The sequence below is a fragment of the Theropithecus gelada genome, chromosome 11, assembly GCF_003255815.1.
Source record: "Theropithecus gelada isolate Dixy chromosome 11, Tgel_1.0, whole genome shotgun sequence".
NCBI lineage: Eukaryota > Metazoa > Chordata > Mammalia > Primates > Cercopithecidae > Theropithecus > Theropithecus gelada.
Window position 1 is genome coordinate 68,999,698 of NC_037679.1, and position 19,104 is coordinate 69,018,801.

The window sequence follows — 19,104 nt, forward strand, 5'->3', positions numbered from 1 at the left end:
TTTCAAGGTGCTCAGGTGAGAAACGGGAACTACAACTGATTACTCAAGTTGAGCCCTGGAGGTACAGGATAAGGACCTGGGCTTTAAACTACTTCATAACAAAAAAGAAAAAAAGAAAGAAAAAAATAAACTAGCATAACCAGCAACCATTCAGAGGTTTATTCAATAGCAGCAGTGATATGCAATCTTGTTTCTGTGACTATCTCAGTGATCTTGGGAAGCATTCAAAACCAGCAAATGTACACTGACGTGTGTCTGTAGCGATGTGGGCCCATCCCAGGTTTCAGCTGGGGCCTAACCATAGTTGTTTTCCAGTCTCATTACTGTTCCTTTGAAAAACTAAGATTTAGTCAGGCGAGGTGGCTCATGCCTGTAATCCTAGTACTTTGGGAGGCTAAGGCAGGTGGATCACGAGGACAGGAGATTGAGACCAGCCTGGCCAACATGGAGAAACCCTGTCTCTACCAAAAAATACAAAAATTAGCTGGGTGTGGTGGTGCACACCTGTAATCCCTGCTACTCAAGAGGCTGAGGCACAAGAATCACTTGAGCCTGCGTGGCAGAGGTTGCAGTGAGCCAAGATCATGCCACTGCACTCCAGCCTAGGTGACAGAGTGAGACTTGTCTCAAAAAAAAAAAAAAATCAAACTTTATTACTTTATCTAATATAATTACTACTATAGTATAAATGTTTGTTCCCTCCAAATCTCATGTTGAAATGTGATCCTCAGTGTTGGAGGGGAAGACTAAAGGGAGGTGTTTGGGTCATGGGGGTGGATCCTTCATGAACAGATTAATACCCTCCCTTTGTATTGAAAACAGCCTGGCACCTCCCTCCTTGCTCTCTTGCTTCCTCTCTCACTGTGTGATCTCTGCACATGCAGCACCCCTTCACCTTCCACGAGTGGAAGCAGCCTGAGGCTCTCACCAGATGCCCAGTCCTACAGTCAGCAGACTCATGAGCCAAATACACCTTTTTTCTTTACAAATTACCCAGTCTCGGGTATTCTTCTATAGCTACACAAAAAGGACCAAGACAATTACATATTCTTTTTTTAAAAAGGTAAGTATGTACTATTTTAAAATGTGACTAATTGTTCCTCTTTATTACTCAGTTGCTTCTAATGTTTGTGTTTTTCTACATAACATACATATAACATCTCTGATAATTTCCCTTCAGTTAACACCTAAGAATGGAATTATCAAATCAAAGAGCTGGTATTTTTTTAAGACTTTATTTTTTAAATTAAAAAAATAATTTTTTTTTTTTTTTTTTTTTTTTTGAGACAGAGTCTCGCTCTATTGCTCAGGCTGGAGTGCAGTGGCGCAATCTCAGCTCACTGCAAGCTCTGCCTCCTGGGTTCATGCCATTCTTCTGCCTCAGCCTCCTGAGTAGCTGGGACTACAGGTGCCCACCACCACGCCTGGGTTATTTTTTGTAGTTTTAGTAGAGACGGGGTTTCACTGTGTTAGCCAGGATGGTCTCGATCTCCGGACCTCGTGATCTGCCCACCTCAGTCTCCCAAAGTGCTGGGATTACAGGCGTGAGTCACCGTGCCCGGTACCCAATTTTTTTTTTTTTTTTTGAGACAGAGTCTTACTCTGTTGCTCAGGTTAGAGGACAGTGGTGTCATCTCGGCTCACTGCAACCTCTGTCTCCCAGGTTCATGCAATTCTGCCTCAGCCTCCTGAGTAGCTGGGATTACAGGCGCATGCCACCACGCCCAGCTAATTTTTTTGTATTTTCAGTAGAGATGGGTTTCACCATGTTGCCCAGGTTGATCTCGAACTCCTGACCTCAAATGAGCTGCCTGCCTCAGCCTCCCAAAGTGCTGGGATTACAGGCGTGAGGCACCACACCCAGGCCATTTTAAGACTTTAAACTTATCCAAAGACTCGTCACTGTGCCTTCACCAAAATTTAATAAACCTTTTCAGAACTTCCTTATTCCTGGTTGAACAGATAAAATCAAATTCCTGAACAGGCAAGAAGAATGAATGAGTTGTTGTCAGTTAATGATTACTGTCTTTGGGGAATGTGATACTGACTGAAAACTTAATTTTTATGGTACATATTTCTTTTGCTTAAATGACTTACAATGAAAAATGTCTAATTTCTATAATTAGAAAAAAACAATATGGATACAGTAATAGGGCTGGAGAGGAAGGACATTCCTAAGCATGCAGACAGGACCTGGCCTACTGAACTAGACTCAACAGGGCACCTGTGAAACAGATGCTCACAGCTCTCCTTATAATTGTATATCACAGTAATTCTCACTGAAGACATTTAAAATTTTTGGCAACAAATTTTAATTATGTCGGACTCAGTTTCATAGGTAAGCAACAGCAGATATTATGCAGTTTCAATCAAGAAGAGTTTTTTTTTTTTTTTTTTTGAGACAGAGTCGTGCTCTGTCATTCAGACTGGAGTGCAATGGTGCGATCTCGGCTCACTGCAACCTCCGCCTCTCAGGTTCAAGTGATTCTCCTACCTCAGCCTCCCGAGTAGCTGCGATTACAGGCGCCTGCCACCATGCCTGGCTAATTTTTGTATTTTTAGTAGAGATGGGGTTTTACCATGTTGGCTGGTCTCGAACTCCTGACGTCAGGTGATCCACCCGCCTTGGCCTCCCAAAGTGCTGGGATTACAGGCGTGAGTCACCGTGCCCGGTCAAGAAGAGTTTATTTTCACATGTCCTTTAATAAGATCTAAGTCAGAGTTTTGGGTTAATTTCAGGATGCAATTTTACAGGGAAGGTAAGTGTCCCAAAACAAAACAGAAATCATATATAAGATAAATATGTGTAGCAGTTAATAACTCTGAAATATTGTTAATTCACCAGGGCTCAGACAGGTAAACTATCACAATATACTACCAATAAAACTTATACGAGTAGGGGCTGAGGGGAGGGAACCTAGAGGACAGGTCAATAGGTGCAGCAAACCACCATGGCACACGTATACCTATGTAACAAGCCTGCACATTCTGCACATGTATCCCAGAACTTAAAGTAAAAAAACAAACAAAAACCCAAAAACCTATAGAACTTTAAGCTGTCATGCTGATGACTGCTTTAATTAGCTTATAACTTTAACACTTGAGTCAAATTTAGAGGGCCAAAAATACAAATGTTTGGAGGTTTGAGCAGTTACCTTTTGAACCCGAGAGAGAACTGCCCTGCTGTCTCCTCTTGGCATCACTGAGAATGTCAATGACCAGTGTGGCAAACTCATGGGCGTTGAACCGAGCTAACTTCTGTCTGCCCTAAAGGTGGGAAAACAATTGGAAATATTTCCCAGTGTAAAAATATATACATAAACAGTCACATAAAATTAGACAATTGACAGACTTCTGCAAAGACTTTCTTCTGGATGACCAAAATACAGTTAATCCCAGCCATAATCAAACCAAGTTAATGCTTGTTTTCCATGTGAACAGTTTAAAACCATTTATATAACAGAACTTCATAATAAATGTTATGGCATTTCTCACATATGCATTGTTCTCACAACGCAGATCTATTTGGTAAGCAAAAATAAAATGGTTCTACTGAATGCTTTTCTTCTATTATTGTTTCAGTTTGGAAGTAGACTCAGTAATTAATTTTGAGGGGAATTTTTAAATTTTAAGTTAAGGCCAGGCTCACACCTGTAATCCCAGAACTTTGGGAGGCTGAGGCGGGAGGATCACTTGAGGTCAGGACTTTGTACAAAAATTAGCCAGGCATGGTGGTGGGTGCCTGTAATCCTAACTACTCGGGGAGGCTGAGGCAGGAGAATCGCTTGAGTCCGGGAGGTGGAGGTTGCAGTGAGCTGAGATGGTGCCACTGCACTCTAGCCTGGACGACAGAGCAAGACTCCATCAAAAAAAAAAAAAAAAATTTTTAAGTTAAACAAAGTCATAGATGTACCCTATACCTTATATATAGCTGCTAATCGTAAAGACTAAAACACCTTCCTAATTCATTCAACATTCCTCGTCTTGATAGATGTGTTGGCTGTTTTCAATGCTCTATTACATACAGCAGTGCTTTGATGAAAATCACTGTGCATAAATCTATTTTTATTTTATTAGAGCATATTCTCAAATGAGTAATTCCCATGTAAAAGGATGTACTTAATTCTGAGGCTTCCGAAACTGGTAAACAAATTGCTTTTCTAACATCTACAGCAATTTAAAGTTCTATCTGTTGCAAGAGAAAGCTCAGCTTACCACATCCTTACCAGTCTGGAGTATCCTTTATTATGTATTTTATTAATTTGACTGATAAAACTTGCACTAATGCTTTTAGGTTGCTTTCTTAGATTACTGACAAGGTTAAACACTTCTTCACATGTGTAAAACATTTATATTTCTTCTGTGAATTGTTTCATATTCTTTCCCAGTCATTTATTTATAGTCTATTGTTTTTCTTATCATTTTGGGGGTTGTGTGTGTGTGTATGTATAAAGGATATTAAATTTTAATCAATCGAAAAATTTAGAATACTTGTCCTGGGAAAATGAAATACCATGACATCAGTCATTCCCCAACTACTATTCCTTTCCAGAGTCACTTGCCTGGTTTCGTGTTGATGAGTACTCAGGATTGACCGGAAGAAAGGGGACGACCGTTGTCTCAGTTACCAGGGCGCTGTGGTTTTGCGTGGCAAGCCAGACTAGCCAGAGGAAAGAGGCAGAGACAAACCTTATCACACCTGTGTGTCACTGCTCCTGGGAGGCACAGCTCACACATTACGAGGGGAAACACACTCTGAAGCCAACACACACAAAGGCAAATGTCGACACTCGCACCATCAGGACAGCAGAAATTGGGCTAGTAAAACACTGAGCCTGGCAGCTTTTCACTGCCCACTGATAACAGAAGCTTATTAGACAAAGCCACGTCAAGTCACCTGCATCCGTCTCTCGCCTGTCAACTTCGTCGTACACATCCATGGCAAGTTCTTCAAACAAATGATTACTTAGCTGAAAGTAAAAAATATCAGGAACACAAGGGACAACGATTAACACCAGGAGGACGAGAGGGAACTGCGACTTAGTCACCCTTTTATTGCCTATGTCTTATCCAATGCCAGTGCTTGGTACATACCCACTGTTAAACAGACGTAACATTTTCACAATCATACAGGGCCTCTAGAAATGTCTGCGAACCACAGCAATTTCACTACTTTATGACACACACAGGGCTGATGCTATTAAGGAGCTAAGAGGCATCTAAAGTACATCATCTCAGAAGCAGTTTCCAGTTCTCTACTCTTCTTGTGATATCACCCTGTAAGCCTCCTTTTCTGCACTTAAAGAGTGTTTGTCAGTTCCCCAAAGTGTAAGCAATCCTATACCCTTGCAAAAATAGCCAGGCTCAGTGGTGCACACCTGTAATCTCAGCACTTTGCGAGACTGAGGCAGGTGGATTGCTTAAGCCCAGGAGTTCGAGACCAGTCTGGGTAACATGGTAAAACTCCACTTCTACAAAAAATACAAAAATTAGCTGGGTGTAGCGGTGCACGCTTATAGTGCCAGATACTCAGGAGGCTGAGGCAGGAGGATCACTTCAGCCCAGGAGGTCGAGGGTGCAGTGAGCCAAGATCGCACTACTGCACTCCAGGCTGGGTGACAGAGTAAGACCCTATCTCAAAAAAGAAAAAAGAAAAGCAAAAGACATGCTGTTTTGAGAGGATAAAATGTGCCCTTGCACAAAAACATGACCCAGGCCTCGGCTGAGTTTCTTTGCTCTCTTTCTCAGTAGCAGTCCTACTGTTTCAGTCTCCAGAAGGAAGCTTCCTAACAAAGCACAGCCTGACTCTTCAGCACACAACTGCCTCACGGCCTGCAGTGCCTCCCTGGGCACATGGACGATAACTGAGTTCTTCCTGGCCCAGATGAGGTTAAGCCCCTGCTAGGGTAGCTCTGCATCTCTGCACTTTATGCCTCATGAAAACACCTTGACACGTGGTAGTTGTGACTCTTAAACTGTCTGACATCTGCTTTGGGAGGACAGATGCTGAATCTGTTATATTCCCTATTGGGTTCCTTACATCCACACATGGTACCTCACACTTTAAGAGGGGCCAGAAAAGAGACATTGGCTGGCCAGAAGGTATTGAATGCAGCAATTTAAAATGCTGGCTACAGGCTGGGTGTGGTGGCTCATGCCTATAATCCCAACACTTTGGGAGGCAGACGCAGGAAGATCACTTGAGCCTGGGAGTTCAAGGCTGCAGTGAGCCATGATGGCACCACTGCACTCCAGCCTGGGTGACAGAGTGAGACCTTGTCTCGAAAAAAAGAGAAAAAACAAGTGCTGGTTACAGAGACCTCATAGGAACATGTTAAAATGGGTACAATATATTATTAAGTGAAAAAAGCAGGTTAGAAACATCTATAATTATGATTAAGTTCCAGTTTTTTAAAAAGATATGCATATAAGAACTGAAAGAAATGTACCAAAATACTGAGCCTGACTCCATTAAGAGTGTGGCAATGAGGATGGTCCCCCTTCTCTATTTTTCAAATCTTCCCAAATGTGGTCACACTATAATTAAAAACAAACCCCAAGAGCCTGTTGCTAGATAAGATGAAGGATTGGGAGCTTGACCTTGCTTCATAAATGTCCAGTTTCTTCCTCCATGGGACTACAAGCTAATGTTATCACTAGCAACAATTACAATGGCCAACTTATAACACCTCTATGAAAGCAGGAACTACTATTGTCCCACTTTTCAGACAAGGAAACTGAGGCAGAGAAGATAGTAGCTTGCCTAAAGTCACAAAGCTAGTAAGTGACGGACCTGAGATCCAAGTTTATATCTTTGAAAATGCTAACATTTACTCCTTCGAGGAATACATTAGCCTTTGTTATATTTCTCTCAGCTTTTCATCAGGAGGGAAGGAAGGAAAAGAGAAAGGAAAGAAAGGATGAAGGGAGGAAGAGAGGGAGGACAGGAGGAAGATACCGGAGGATAAACACTGACCTGGCACTGATAACATGGTCACCTGTGAGAAGGAGACCACAGGGTGAGAGGGTCAACAAGTAACAGTGGCAGCCCACTCTGAGCAGTTCTGGTCGGCAGCCCCTGCAGGATCCTTATCTCCCTTTTCTATGACAGTACGCCAAGGCACAGGGAGGCTAGGAAGCTTGGCAGGGCTAAGATATGTACTGACTAGTCTGACCCAAACCCCAGCTCTTGAGAGCTATACTAGACTCTGTTCCAGGTCTTTACTTCATGCCTGTCACATGCTAGAGATATTACAGGCATAATCTCAGCTTTCATGCAGCTTCCAGTGAAGCAAGTGTAGGACAGTCTAACAAAATGTGGGTTTTTATCTAGGTTTGAATTATTTATAATAAAATGTACTTACAGATTGTGAGTAATTAAAAGGAAATCACACAATATTTAGTGCTGTCTGACTCCAAAGCTTATCATCCTGATCATCTTAGTCTATAACTTCCTTAAGGCAATAAAACACACAAACACACAAAACTGTAGATACAGAACACAGAGACACCAAACAAATTGCATAAAACACATTTATTTCATAATACAGTTAAATACTAGTAAGGATAAATTCATTTTATGTAATATTTAATACTGAGTATTATATGAAGTTTTAGTAAAGGGTCTTCTGTGAAAGTGGAAATGAGGAGAAAGTCATAAATTAGGGAAGCTGCAATGTCAGAGTTAGGCTTTGGGAAAGCCACTACCTACACTGGTCAGATTTCAGGTCCTTGAATGATCAGAGGGATGGAAGCTGGGAAAGGCAAACACTGCAGGTAGAGGAGGATTCCTGGAAGAGGACTTGAGTGCGCAGCTCATGGCCTCAGAGCATGTTAATCCACAAAGACACACAGACAGACACATACACACACACACACACACACGGAACCAGATGGGAAGTAGGGCAATCTCTGAAAGGTGAGAGTTGAATGATGCCCTTACGGGTTACAGAAAGAAGTTAAGAATCTTGGTTCTGATCCAAAGAGCAATGGGAACAGCTGAGGAGTATACTTTGGTGGTTAAAGTAGCGAGAAGTACCCTGGTGAGGCTTCATGTGAAGGGACTAGACAAAGAGAAGTCAATCCCAGAGAAACAGATTTCTCTTGAGGCCTTGGGCCCTTAGGCCTTTCCTAAGGCTGAGGTGGGCAGTCTGGAAGAAAGATACAGGCTAAAGGGAGGCTGTGGTGCAGACCCGGCAAACTCTGAGCACACACGTGGGCCAAGACCACCAGCTTTTAACAGTGGAAATTTAAAAAGCGCTGATGAATGGCATGGGATGGTAAAGAGGGTTACAGTATGGCTGGATCCAAATGGCAGCGAGTGAATCTATGGGACTCGCTACCATTTCAGCATCAGCATTTACCATGTTCTAGAACCCTATGTGGCTAAGTCACCCCAGGAATGCGTGCCCTACTTACTCATGACGCTGAGAGGAACTAGGGAACTCTCCTGAGGAGAACAACTGCCTAATGCCAAAGGTGCCATCTGCACTTTTTACATGACAGAGAAAAACGAGATTATCTGAAGCAGAACCAATGAATTGAATATACTGAACTTAATAGTCCTTGTGGTCATCACTGCTGTATACTCAATTGTCTGGTTCTAATTTAACAAATAAAAGTATGAAATAAAGTCATCAGACGCAATAGGTAACCTGCATTGAGAGTAGGTATAAGCAGAGTGCACCGATTCTCATACTAGAGAAAACCAGTACAGAGAGATACTCACAGACTGAAGTTTCTTCTTAGCAGCTTTTGCCAATTCAGACAAATCCAGGCTGCTAAGAAAACATACAAAGCTAATAAGCAAATAAATAAAGCCAGATTTGTGAACTCTGTAAAGTTTAAGACACCCAAGAGATAAAAATATTAATTATAGTTCATGGACCATGTTAGAACCAAGCATTCTACAGACCGATAGTCAGTGAGGAGCTCTAAACAGAACAAGTCGGTGAAAGTAACTCCTTCTGAAATACCACAATCATATAAGTGTTAAAGAGAAAAAAAAAATTGTCCACCAACTAAATGACAAAAGCTATTGCCAGGTTACCTTCCAGGCCCTTATGTGAGTAGTCACAATTTTTGAAGCATTAAAAAAAAAGCATGATATAAGAAAATATGCCAAGCTCGATGGCTCACGCCTGTAATCCCAGCACTTTGGGAGGCAAAGGTGGGAGGATCACAAGGTCAGGGTTTTTTTTTTTTTTTGAGATGGAGTCTCACTCTGTCACCCAGGCTGGAGTGCAATGGTGCAATCTTGGCTCACTGCAACCTCTGCCACCCGGGTTCAAGCAATTCTCCTGCCTCAGCCTCCAGAGTAACTGGGATTACAGGCACACACCACTGTGCCTGGCTAGTTTTTGTATTTTTAGTAGAGACAGGGTTTCACCATCTTGGCCAGGCTGGTCTCGAACTCCTAACCTCGTGATCCACCCGCTTCGGCCTCCCAAAGTGCTGGGATTACAGGTATGAGCCACTGTGCCCGGCGAGGTCAGGGGTTTGAGACCAGTCTGGCCAACATGGTGAAACCCTATCTCTACTAAAAATACAAAAATTAGCTGGGTGTGGTGGCACGCACTCGTAGTCCCAGCTACTCAGGAGGCGGAGGCAGGAGAATTGCTTGAACCTGGGAGGCGGAGGTTGCAGTAAGCCTAGACTGCACCACTGCACTCCAGTCTGGGCGACAGAGCAAGACTCCATCTCAAAAAAAAAAAAAAGAAAAGAAAAGAAAAGAAAATATGAGGCTAGATGTAGTGGCTCGTACCTGTACGAGCACTTTGGGAGGCCAGGGCAGGTGGACTGCTTGAGTCCCGGAGTTTGAGACCAGCCTGGGTAACATAGCAAGACCCTGTCTCTACCAAAGCAAAAAAACAAAAAGGGAAGATGTAAAGGATCGGGATGGCAAGATTGTATCGGGAATAGCATTTAGTCATTTCATAAACTCTTGACAGGTTCTGTGCAAAGGTAATTTGCAAAACAAGGGTTTAAGGTTCATTCCTGTAGCAATGAACTCATCTGCAATTATAGATCAGGTGTCAGCAAAATTATGGCCTTTTTGTTCAATTGACCTAGGAATGGTTTTTATGTTTTAAAATGATTGAGGGGCAAAAAGAAAAAACAATCTTTCATAACGTGAAAACTATGTGAAATTCAAATTTCAGTGTCCAGAAATAAAATTTCACTGGAATAGACATACCCATTCATTTATACAGTGTCCACAGATGCTTTCATCTACAACAGTAGAGTTAAGCTGTTGTGAAAGGGGCCATATTGCCCACAAAACCTAAAATATTTATTATTCGGCCCTTGAGAAGAAAAGTTTGCCAACCCTGTCATAGATAATGTAATCTCTATAACACAGACGTATTCTATAAATAAATAAATAAATAAACAATACTGTCACAACTGGCTAAAACAGTGACAATATCACTGATTCCAATTTTCCTATTAGTAAAATTGCTACTTGTGCTCTTTGAAACTTAAGTTTTATATGGTGGTTTACTTACAGCCGTCTTATTTCCAAATGGTATAGCCATAAAAGAGAAAAATGTATGGGCTTTGTTAAACACAAAATATAATATACTTAAACATAACACAACCAAGGAAATATTAGTGATAGACAAAACTAACTGGTATTTCAATGGCCTTACCTGTCTGCCATTTGAGGTATTATAAAGTGCTGTCCATTTTTGTGATCTGAAACAGAAACCAAGTCAAAGTTTTGTTCATAGAAATGTTGATAAGATCTGTAAAGGAACACCACCATTATTTCCTCAAACTAAGTTTTGCAATCAGTATTTGTGCATAATTACAAGTCATGTTGCTAGACTGGCTAAAAATTCCTGAAGACTCAGCCATAGCAAGGCTTATAGCTTTGTTTTTTTTCTGGTACAAAGGTCCAGGCATCATTTAGCAGAAACCTATGCTCACCTCAATCCTTACGATTAGTTTGCCCTCAGTGTAACTGATGATCTTTGGCCATGGAAAGTGTGCTGAGGGAGCTGAATCAGCTCACAGCAGGCTTCCATCAGCCCACCGTGTGGGACAGTGGATGAGCTCTGGGCCTTGCTCAAATGAATCTATTAGTATAAAACAGTCAGGGCTGGGGCAGGTGGCCTTTGCAGATCCAGACAGGGACTCCATCTGCAAGGAAGCTTACTGACTCAGTCCTAGTCTAGCTTTTGGAGGACCCTGATCCATGTACCAATGAATAACGCCACTATCAGCATTCCTATGTAGGTTTTCCTTTAACATAAGTCTATCTTTTTTCTGGGTAAAGACCCAGGAGTAGAAATGCTGGGTTGTATGGTAAATGTATGTTTAACTTGGTAAGAAACTGCCAGACTTTTTCCCTTGAGTAGCACTATCACTTTGTTTTCCAAACAGCAATGTGTGAGAGTTATAGTTGCTTTCTGTCTTTCCCAGCATCTGTACTTTCAGTTTTTGTTTTGTTTTCAAAAGTTTAATCATTCTAATAGGTATGCTGTGGCACCTCATCATGCTAATGACTAACCACGCAGCGCTTGTCTTCATGTGATTTTTTTTTTTTTTTTTTGAGACGGAGTCTCGCTGTGTCGCCCAGGCTGGAATGCAGTGGCCGGATCTTCATGTGATTTTTTTTTTGCCATCCCATATCTTGTCTTTGTCCAGTTTTTATTGGGTTATTTTCTTACTGTTGTTTTAATTTTAATTAATTAATTAATTAATTTGAGACGGAGTTTCACTCGCTGCCCAGGCTGGAGTGCAATGGCGTGATCTCGGCTCACTGCAACCTCTGCCTCCCGGGTTCAAGCGATTCTTCTGCCTCAGCTTCCTGAGTAGCTGGGATTACAGGCATGCGCCACCACACCTGGCTAATTTTGTGTTTATTTTAGTAGAGACTGGGTTTCTCCATGTTGGTCAGGCTGGTCTCGAACTCCTGACCTCAGGTGATCTGCCTGCCTCAGCCTCCCAAAGTGCTGGGATTACAAGCGTGAGCCACCGTGCCCGGCCTATTTATTTTGAGTCAGGGTCTCATTCTGCTCCCCATGGCTGGAGTGCAGTGGCGTGGATCTCGGCTCACTGGCAACCTCCACCTCCTGGGTTCGAGCGATTCTCATGTCTCAGCCACCTGAATAGCTAGGACTACAGTTGTGCACCACTACACCTGGCTAATTTTTTTATATTTTTAGTAGAAACAGAGTTTTGCCACGTTGCCTAGGCTAGTCTCAAACTCCTGGGCTCAAGCAAATATTACTCCTGGGCTCAATTTAAATATTCTTTAAATATTCTGAATATGAGTCATTTGCTGGATATGTGATTTCTAAATACCTGTATTTTCTTGCAGTCTATTGCCAGTCTTTTCACTTTCTTAACTGTAGTTTTCTCAGAACAAACATTTTCCTTTTTTCCTTTTTTTTTGAGATGGAGTTTCACTCTTGTTGCCCAGGCTAGAGTGCAGTGGTGCAATATCGGCTCATTGCAACCTCTGCCTCCCAGGTTCAAGCGATTCTCCTGCCTCAGCCTCCCAAGTAGCTGGGATTATAGGCATGCGCCACCACGCCTGGCTAACTTTTTGTATTTAGTAGAGACGCAGTTTCACCATGTTGGTCAGGCTGGTCTTCAAGTCCTGACCTCTGGTGATCCACCCGCCTTGGCCTCCCAAAGTGTTGGGATTACAGGCGTGAGCCACTGCACCTGGCCAGAAATTTTCAATTTTGATGAAGTATAATTTATCAATATTTTCTTTTATGGATTGAGTTTTTGGTGTTATATTTAAGAATTTTTTCTCCCCCTTGCAGAGGCAACGTCTTGCTCTTGTCGCCCAGGCTGGAGTACAGTGGCATAGTCATAGCTCACTGCAGCCTCGACTTCCTGGGCTCAAGCGATCCTCCTACCTCAGCCTCCCAAAGTATTAGGATTATCGACGTGAGCCACCATACTCAGTTGATAGCTAAAAGCTTTAATCCAAGATCACAAAGATTTTCTCTTATGTTTTCTTTTTTTTTCTTTTTTTTTTTTTGAGACGTGGTCTCACTCTGTTGCCCAGGCTGGAGTGCAGTGGTATGATCTCGGCTCACTATAACCTCCACTTCCTGGATTCAAGTGATTCTCCTGCCTTGGCCTCCTGAGTAGCTGGGACTACAGGCGTGCACCACCACGCCCAGCTAATGTTTGTATTTTTAGTAGAGACGGGGTTTCACTATGTTGGCCAGGCTAGTCTTGAATACCTGACCCCAGGCGATCCACCTGCCTTGACCTCCCAGAGTGCTGGGATTACAGGCATGAGCCACCGTGCCCGGACCTCTTACGTTTTCTTCTAGAAGTTTTTCAGTGTTAGGTTTTACATTTAGATCTATGATCCTTTCCAGTTTCGGGGTAAGGTGTGAGGTTTAGGTTGAAGTTCACTTTCCTGCACATGGATGTCCGGTTGTCCCAATGCATTAAAAAAGACTATCCTGGGGCAGGTGCAGTGGCTCATGCCTGTAATCACAGCACTTTGGGAGGCCGACACAAGCGGATCACGAGGTCAGGCAATCAAGACCATCCTGACTAACACGGTGAAACTGTCTCTACTAAAATTACAAAAAATTACCTGGGTGTCGTAGCGTGAGCCTGTAGTCCCAGCTACTTGGGAGGCTGAGGCAGAAGAATCACTTGAACCCAGGAGGCCGAGGTTGCAGTGAGCCAAGATCCCACCACTGCATTCCAGCCTGGGTGACAGAGCGAGACTCTGTCTCAAAATAAAAGAAACAAAACAAAACAAATAAACTATCCTTCCTCCACCACTGAACTGATTACCTTTGCACTTTTGACAAAAATCAGTTGAACATATTTGTGTGGGTCTATTTCCGGATTCTCTATACTGTTTCAATGGCCTATATGTCTATCTCTTCGTCAGTATCAGAGTCTTGAGAACTGTAGAGCTTCATAGCAATTCCAAAAAATTGAGTGGTGTACTTCCTCCCACATTATTCTTCTGCAAAATTGTCTGGGCTATTCTAGTTCCTTCGCCTTTCCATTTGAATTTTTAAATTATTATTATTATTATTGGAGATGGAGTCTCACTCTGTCACCCAGGCTGAAGTGCAGTGGCACAATCATGGCTTACTGCAGCCTCAATCTCCTGGGTTCAGGTGATCTTCCCACCTCAGCCTCCCGAGTAGGTGAGACCACAGGCATGCACCACCACACATGGCTAATTTATTATTTGTAGAGATGAAGTCTCGCCATGCTGCCCAGACTAATCTTAAAGTCCTGGGCTCATGTGGTCCTCCTGTCTTGGCCTCCCAAAGTGTTGGGATTACAGGCGTAAGCCACTATACCTGGCCTCCATTTGAATTTTAGAATCAGCATGTCTATGTCTACAAAAAATCCTCAATTGAAGTAAATTTATACATTAATTAACTTGTGGAGAATGGACATGTTACTGAGTCTTCATATCCATAAGCACAGTACATCTCTCCACTTACTCAGGTCTCCATTGATTTCTTTTATCAGCAGTTTTTGGCATATAGATACTATGTGTATTGTGCATTTTATTAGATTTATATCTAAGTATTTAATTTGGACCTTTTTTATTTTTTTGAGATAGAGTCTCGCTCTTTCACTCAGGCTGGAGTGTAGTGGCGAGATCTCAGGCACACTGCAACTTCCACCTCACAGGTTCAAGCGATTCTCCTGACTCAGCCTCCCGAATAGCTGGGACTACAGGTGCCCGCCACCATGCCCAGCTAATTTTTGTATTTTTAGTAGAGACAGGGCTTCCCCATGTTAACCAGGCTGGTACTGAACTCCTGACCTCAGGTGACCCACCCGCTTCAGCCTCCCAAAGTGCTGGGATTATAGGTGTGAGCCACCGTGCCCGGCCAATTTGGAGTTTTTATTACTGGTATTGTTTTTCTAGATTCAGTTTCCAATTGTTCACTGCTAGTCTAAAGAAATATGATGGATTTTTGGTAGGGCGCCAAAGAGCCTGCTTGCTTTTGGCACAGCAAGACTCTGTCTCAAAAAAAGAAAAAAGAAAAAAAAGATGGATATTTGACTGTTGACCTTGTATTCCTGCAATCTTGCTTAACTCAAGGTTCTGGAAACCTTTTTGTAGGTTCCCTGTGATTTTCTACATAGAAATAATCTCATTTGAATGGGGACAGTTTGATTTCTTCCTTTTCAATCTGTATGCCTTTTATTTATTTTTGTTTCCTCTTGGCACTGGTTAGGATTTCCAGTGTGATGTAGAAGAGAAATGGTAAGAGTGGACACCCTAGTCTTTCTCCCAATCTGAGAACAAACACAGTCTTCCGTCATTAAACAGATACTGTTTATCAGATCAAGGAAGTCTCATCTATTCCTAGTTTGCTAAGAGTTTTTAAAAACATGAATGGATGTTGAAGTTTGTTGAATGCTTCTTCTCCATCAACTGATATGATTATACAGTTTTTCTTTTTTACTCTTAACATGATAGATAATTAAATAAAGTGATTTTTTTTTTTTTTTGAGACACAGTCTCACTCTGTTGCCCAGGCTGGAGTGCAATGGTGCAATCTCAGCTCACTGCAACCTCTGCTTCCTAGGTTCTAAGCGATTCTCCTGCCTCAGCCTCCTGAGTAGCTACATGCATGCACCACCACGCCCAGTTAATTTTGTATTTTTAGTAGAGATGGGGTTTCACCATGTTGGCCAGGCTAGTCTCAAACTCCTGACCTCAGGTGATCCACCCACCTTGGCCTCTCAAAGTGTCGGAATTACAGGCGTGAGCCACCGTGCCTGGCCCGATTTTCAAATATTAAATCAGTCTTGCCTATCTGGAAATCCTACTTGGTTATGCTGCATTTTTCTTTTTCTTTTTTTTTTGAGACAGGGTCTCACTCTGTCACCCAGGCTAGAGTACAGTGGTGTGAACAAGGCTCACTGCAGCCTTGACCTGAGCTCAAGCAATCCTCTCACCTCAGCCTCCAGAGTAACTGAGACTACAGGCATGTGCCATCATGCCAGGCTAATTTTTTTGTTGTTGCAGTTTTGTAGATGGGGTCTTGCTATGTTGCCCAGGCTGGTCGCAAACTCTTGGCCTCAAGCAATCCTCCCACTTCGGCCTTTCAAAGTGTTGTGATTACCACTGTGAGTCACTATGCCTGGTCTTTTTTTTTTTTTTTTTTTTTTGAGACGGAGTCTTGCTCTGTCGCCCAGGCTGGAGTGCAGTGGCCAGATCTCAGTTCACTGCAAGCTCCGCCTCCCGGGTTTACGCCATTCTCCTGCCTCAGCCTCCCGAGTAGCTGGGACTACAGGCTCCCGCCACCTCGCCCGGCTAGTTGTTTTGTATTTTTTAGTAGAGACGGGGTTTCACCGTGTTAGCCAGGATGGTCTCGATCTCCTGACCTCGTGATCCGCCCGTCTCGGCCTCCCAAAGTGCTGGGATTACAGGCTTGAGCCACCGCGCCCGGCCACCTGGTCTTTATTATTATTATTATTGTTATTTGAGATGGAGTCTCACTCTGTCACCCAGGCTGGAGTGTAGTGGCACGATCTCAGCTCACTGCAAACTCTACCTCCTGGGTTCAAGCAATTCTCCTGCCTCAGCCTCACAAATAGCTGGGATTACAGGTACCCACCACTATGCCCAGCTAATTTTTATAGTTTTAGTAGAGATGGAGTTTCACCATGTCGGCCAGGTTGGTCTCAAACTCCTGACCTCAGGTGATCCACCTGCCTCAGTCTCCCAAAGTGCTGGGATTACAGGCATGAGCCATCACGCCCAGTCTGGTTTGTATTTTTTTAAAATTATCCTTCAATGTCTGTGGGGTTTATAGTGACAACTCCTTCTGTATTCTCTCCTTTTTGTCAGTATTGCCAGACATTTATGTTTACTAATCCTTCTGAAAAACCAATTTTTGGTTTCATTGATTTTTCTCTACTGTTTCCTTCTTTCAGTTTCATTGATTTCTGCTCTTTACTATTTGCTGCCTTCTGTTTGGTTCAGGTTTATTTTGCTCTTTTTTTTTTTTTTTTAAAGTTTCTTAGGGGAGGAGCTTAGATGAATAATTTGAGGTCAGGTGCAGTGGCTCATGCCTGTAATCCAGCACTTTGGGAGGCTGAGGCAGGCAGATCATTCGAGGTGGGGAGTTACAGACCAGCCTGGCCAACATAATGAAACTCCATCTCTACTAAAAACACAAAAATTTGCCAGGCATAGTGCTGCATGCCTGTAATCCCAGCTCCTCAGGAGGCTGAGGCAGGAGAATCACTTGAACCCGGGAGGGGGAGGTTGCAGTGAGCCAAGATGGCACCACTGCACTCCAGTCTTGACAGAGCAAGACACCATCTCAAAAAATAGTAAGAATAATTTGAGACCTTTCTTATTTTCTAAGGTAAGAATTTAATACTATAAACTTCCTCTAAGCATTGCTTTGGCTGCATGCCAGAAATTCTGATATGCTGCATTTTCATTTTCATTCAGTTGAAAATATTATTTCCCTTGAGACTTCCTCTTAGACCCATGGATTAGTTAGAAGTGTGTTGTTCAGGGCTGGGCACGGTGGCTCACACCTGTAATCTCAGCACTGTGGGAGGCTGAGGTGGGTGGATCACCTGAGGTCAGGAGTTCGAGACCAGCCTGGTCAACATGGTGAAACCCTATCTCTACTAAAACTACAAAAATTAGCTGGGTGTGGTGGCACACGCCTGTAATCCCAGCTACTAGGGAGGCTTAGACAGGAGAATCGCTTGAACCCAGGAGGCAGAGGTTGCAGTGAGCCGAGATCGCACCACTGCGCTCCAGCCTGGGCAACAGCATGAGGCTCTATTTTGGGGGTGGGGGGGAAGAAAAAAGAAGCACGTTGTTCAACTTCCAAGCACTTGGGTATTCTTCAGTTTTATTTGTATTACCTATTTGTAGCTTAATACTATTATGGTCTGAAAATATACTTCATAGAATTTTAATTCTTTTAGATTTGCTAAGGTTTGTCTTACGACCCAAGATATGGTCCATCTGGGTGAATGTTGAATACGTACTTGAAAAGAATGTGTACTCTAATGTTGTCGGGTAGAAGAGTCCATAAACATCAACTAGATCTAGTTGGGTTTTGGTCTGGTTTAGTTCTATATCCTTACTGATTTCCTATCTACTAGTTCTATTACTAAAAGATGACTGTAGAGTCTCCAACAATAATTGTAGATTTGACCTTCTCTCCTTTTAGTGTTATCGAAGTTTGCTTCATGTATTTTGAAGGTCTGTTGCTGGATGTGTACACATTTAAAACTGTTATGCCTTCTTGATGAATTGACTCATTTATCATAACATTATGTCCCTCTCTATCCCTGCTAATATTCCTTCCTCTGAAGTCTACTTTGTCTGGTATTAATATAGCCACTTTCTTTTCCTGGGCCTTTGCATGGTACATCTTTTTATACTTTTGGCTTTTAACTTATTACCTATATTGTTATATTTAAAGTGGGTTTCTTATAGACAGTATATATTAGGCCTTATAGTTTTTTGTTTGTTCCTTGAGGCAGGGTCTTGCCCCGTTGCCCAGGCTGGAGAGCAGTGGCATGATCAGCACTCACTGCAGCCTTGATTTCCTGAGCTCAAGTGATCCTCCCACCTCAGCCTCTCTTGAGTAGCTGAGACTACAGGCATGCACCACCATGCCTGGCTGCTTTGTATAAAATTTTTTGTAGTGAAGGGATCTTGCTCTGTTGCTCAGGCTGGTCTTAAACTCCTATGCTCAAATGATTAGGAGAATTGCTTCAGGCTCCCTAAATTGTTGGGATTACAGGTGTGAGCCACTGCTCCCAGCCCCTTTTGTTTTTCAATCCATTCTGACAATCTCTGCTTTTTATCGATGTTTTTGGGTCATTAACATTTAATGTAATTATTGATATGTATGGATTTAAGTCTGTGATGTTACTATTTATTTTCTGTTTGGTCCTTAGTTTTTTGTTCTCCCCCATCCTCTCTTTTGAATATTTTGAATCAAAATATCTTTTGATGATTTATGTTTAATACTCCATTTTCATTTACCTCTAGCGTTTTTGATCACATATCTTTGTAGTCTTTTTTTTTTTTTTTTTTGAGATGGAGTCTCGCTCTGTCACCCAGGCTGGAGTGCAGTGGCATGATCTCGGCTCACT

The 19,104-nt window shown here is 42.6% G+C and overlaps 1 protein-coding gene across 10 annotated transcripts in view; it reads right to left on the bottom strand.

The window, feature by feature from the left end:
• Nucleotides 1–19,104, bottom strand: part of GIT2 (GIT ArfGAP 2) — a 64,407-nt gene that overhangs the window by 24,679 nt on the left and 20,624 nt on the right. For 7 of the 10 annotated variants that reach the window (XM_025401362.1, XM_025401363.1, XM_025401358.1 and 4 more), the window contains 5 exons: nt 10,650–10,695; nt 8,729–8,780; nt 4,898–4,970; nt 4,563–4,660; nt 3,156–3,267 (listed from right to left, as the gene is read on the bottom strand). In XM_025401362.1, coding sequence (XP_025257147.1) covers nt 3,156–3,267; nt 4,563–4,660; nt 4,898–4,970; nt 8,729–8,780; nt 10,650–10,695 — 381 coding nt within the window. Of the gene's footprint in view, nt 1–3,155; nt 3,268–4,562; nt 4,661–4,897; nt 4,971–8,728; nt 8,781–10,505; nt 10,512–10,649; nt 10,696–19,104 lie in introns of all 10 variants that reach the window. The other 3 variants (XM_025401361.1, XM_025401356.1, XM_025401360.1) reach the window with 2 other exon arrangements.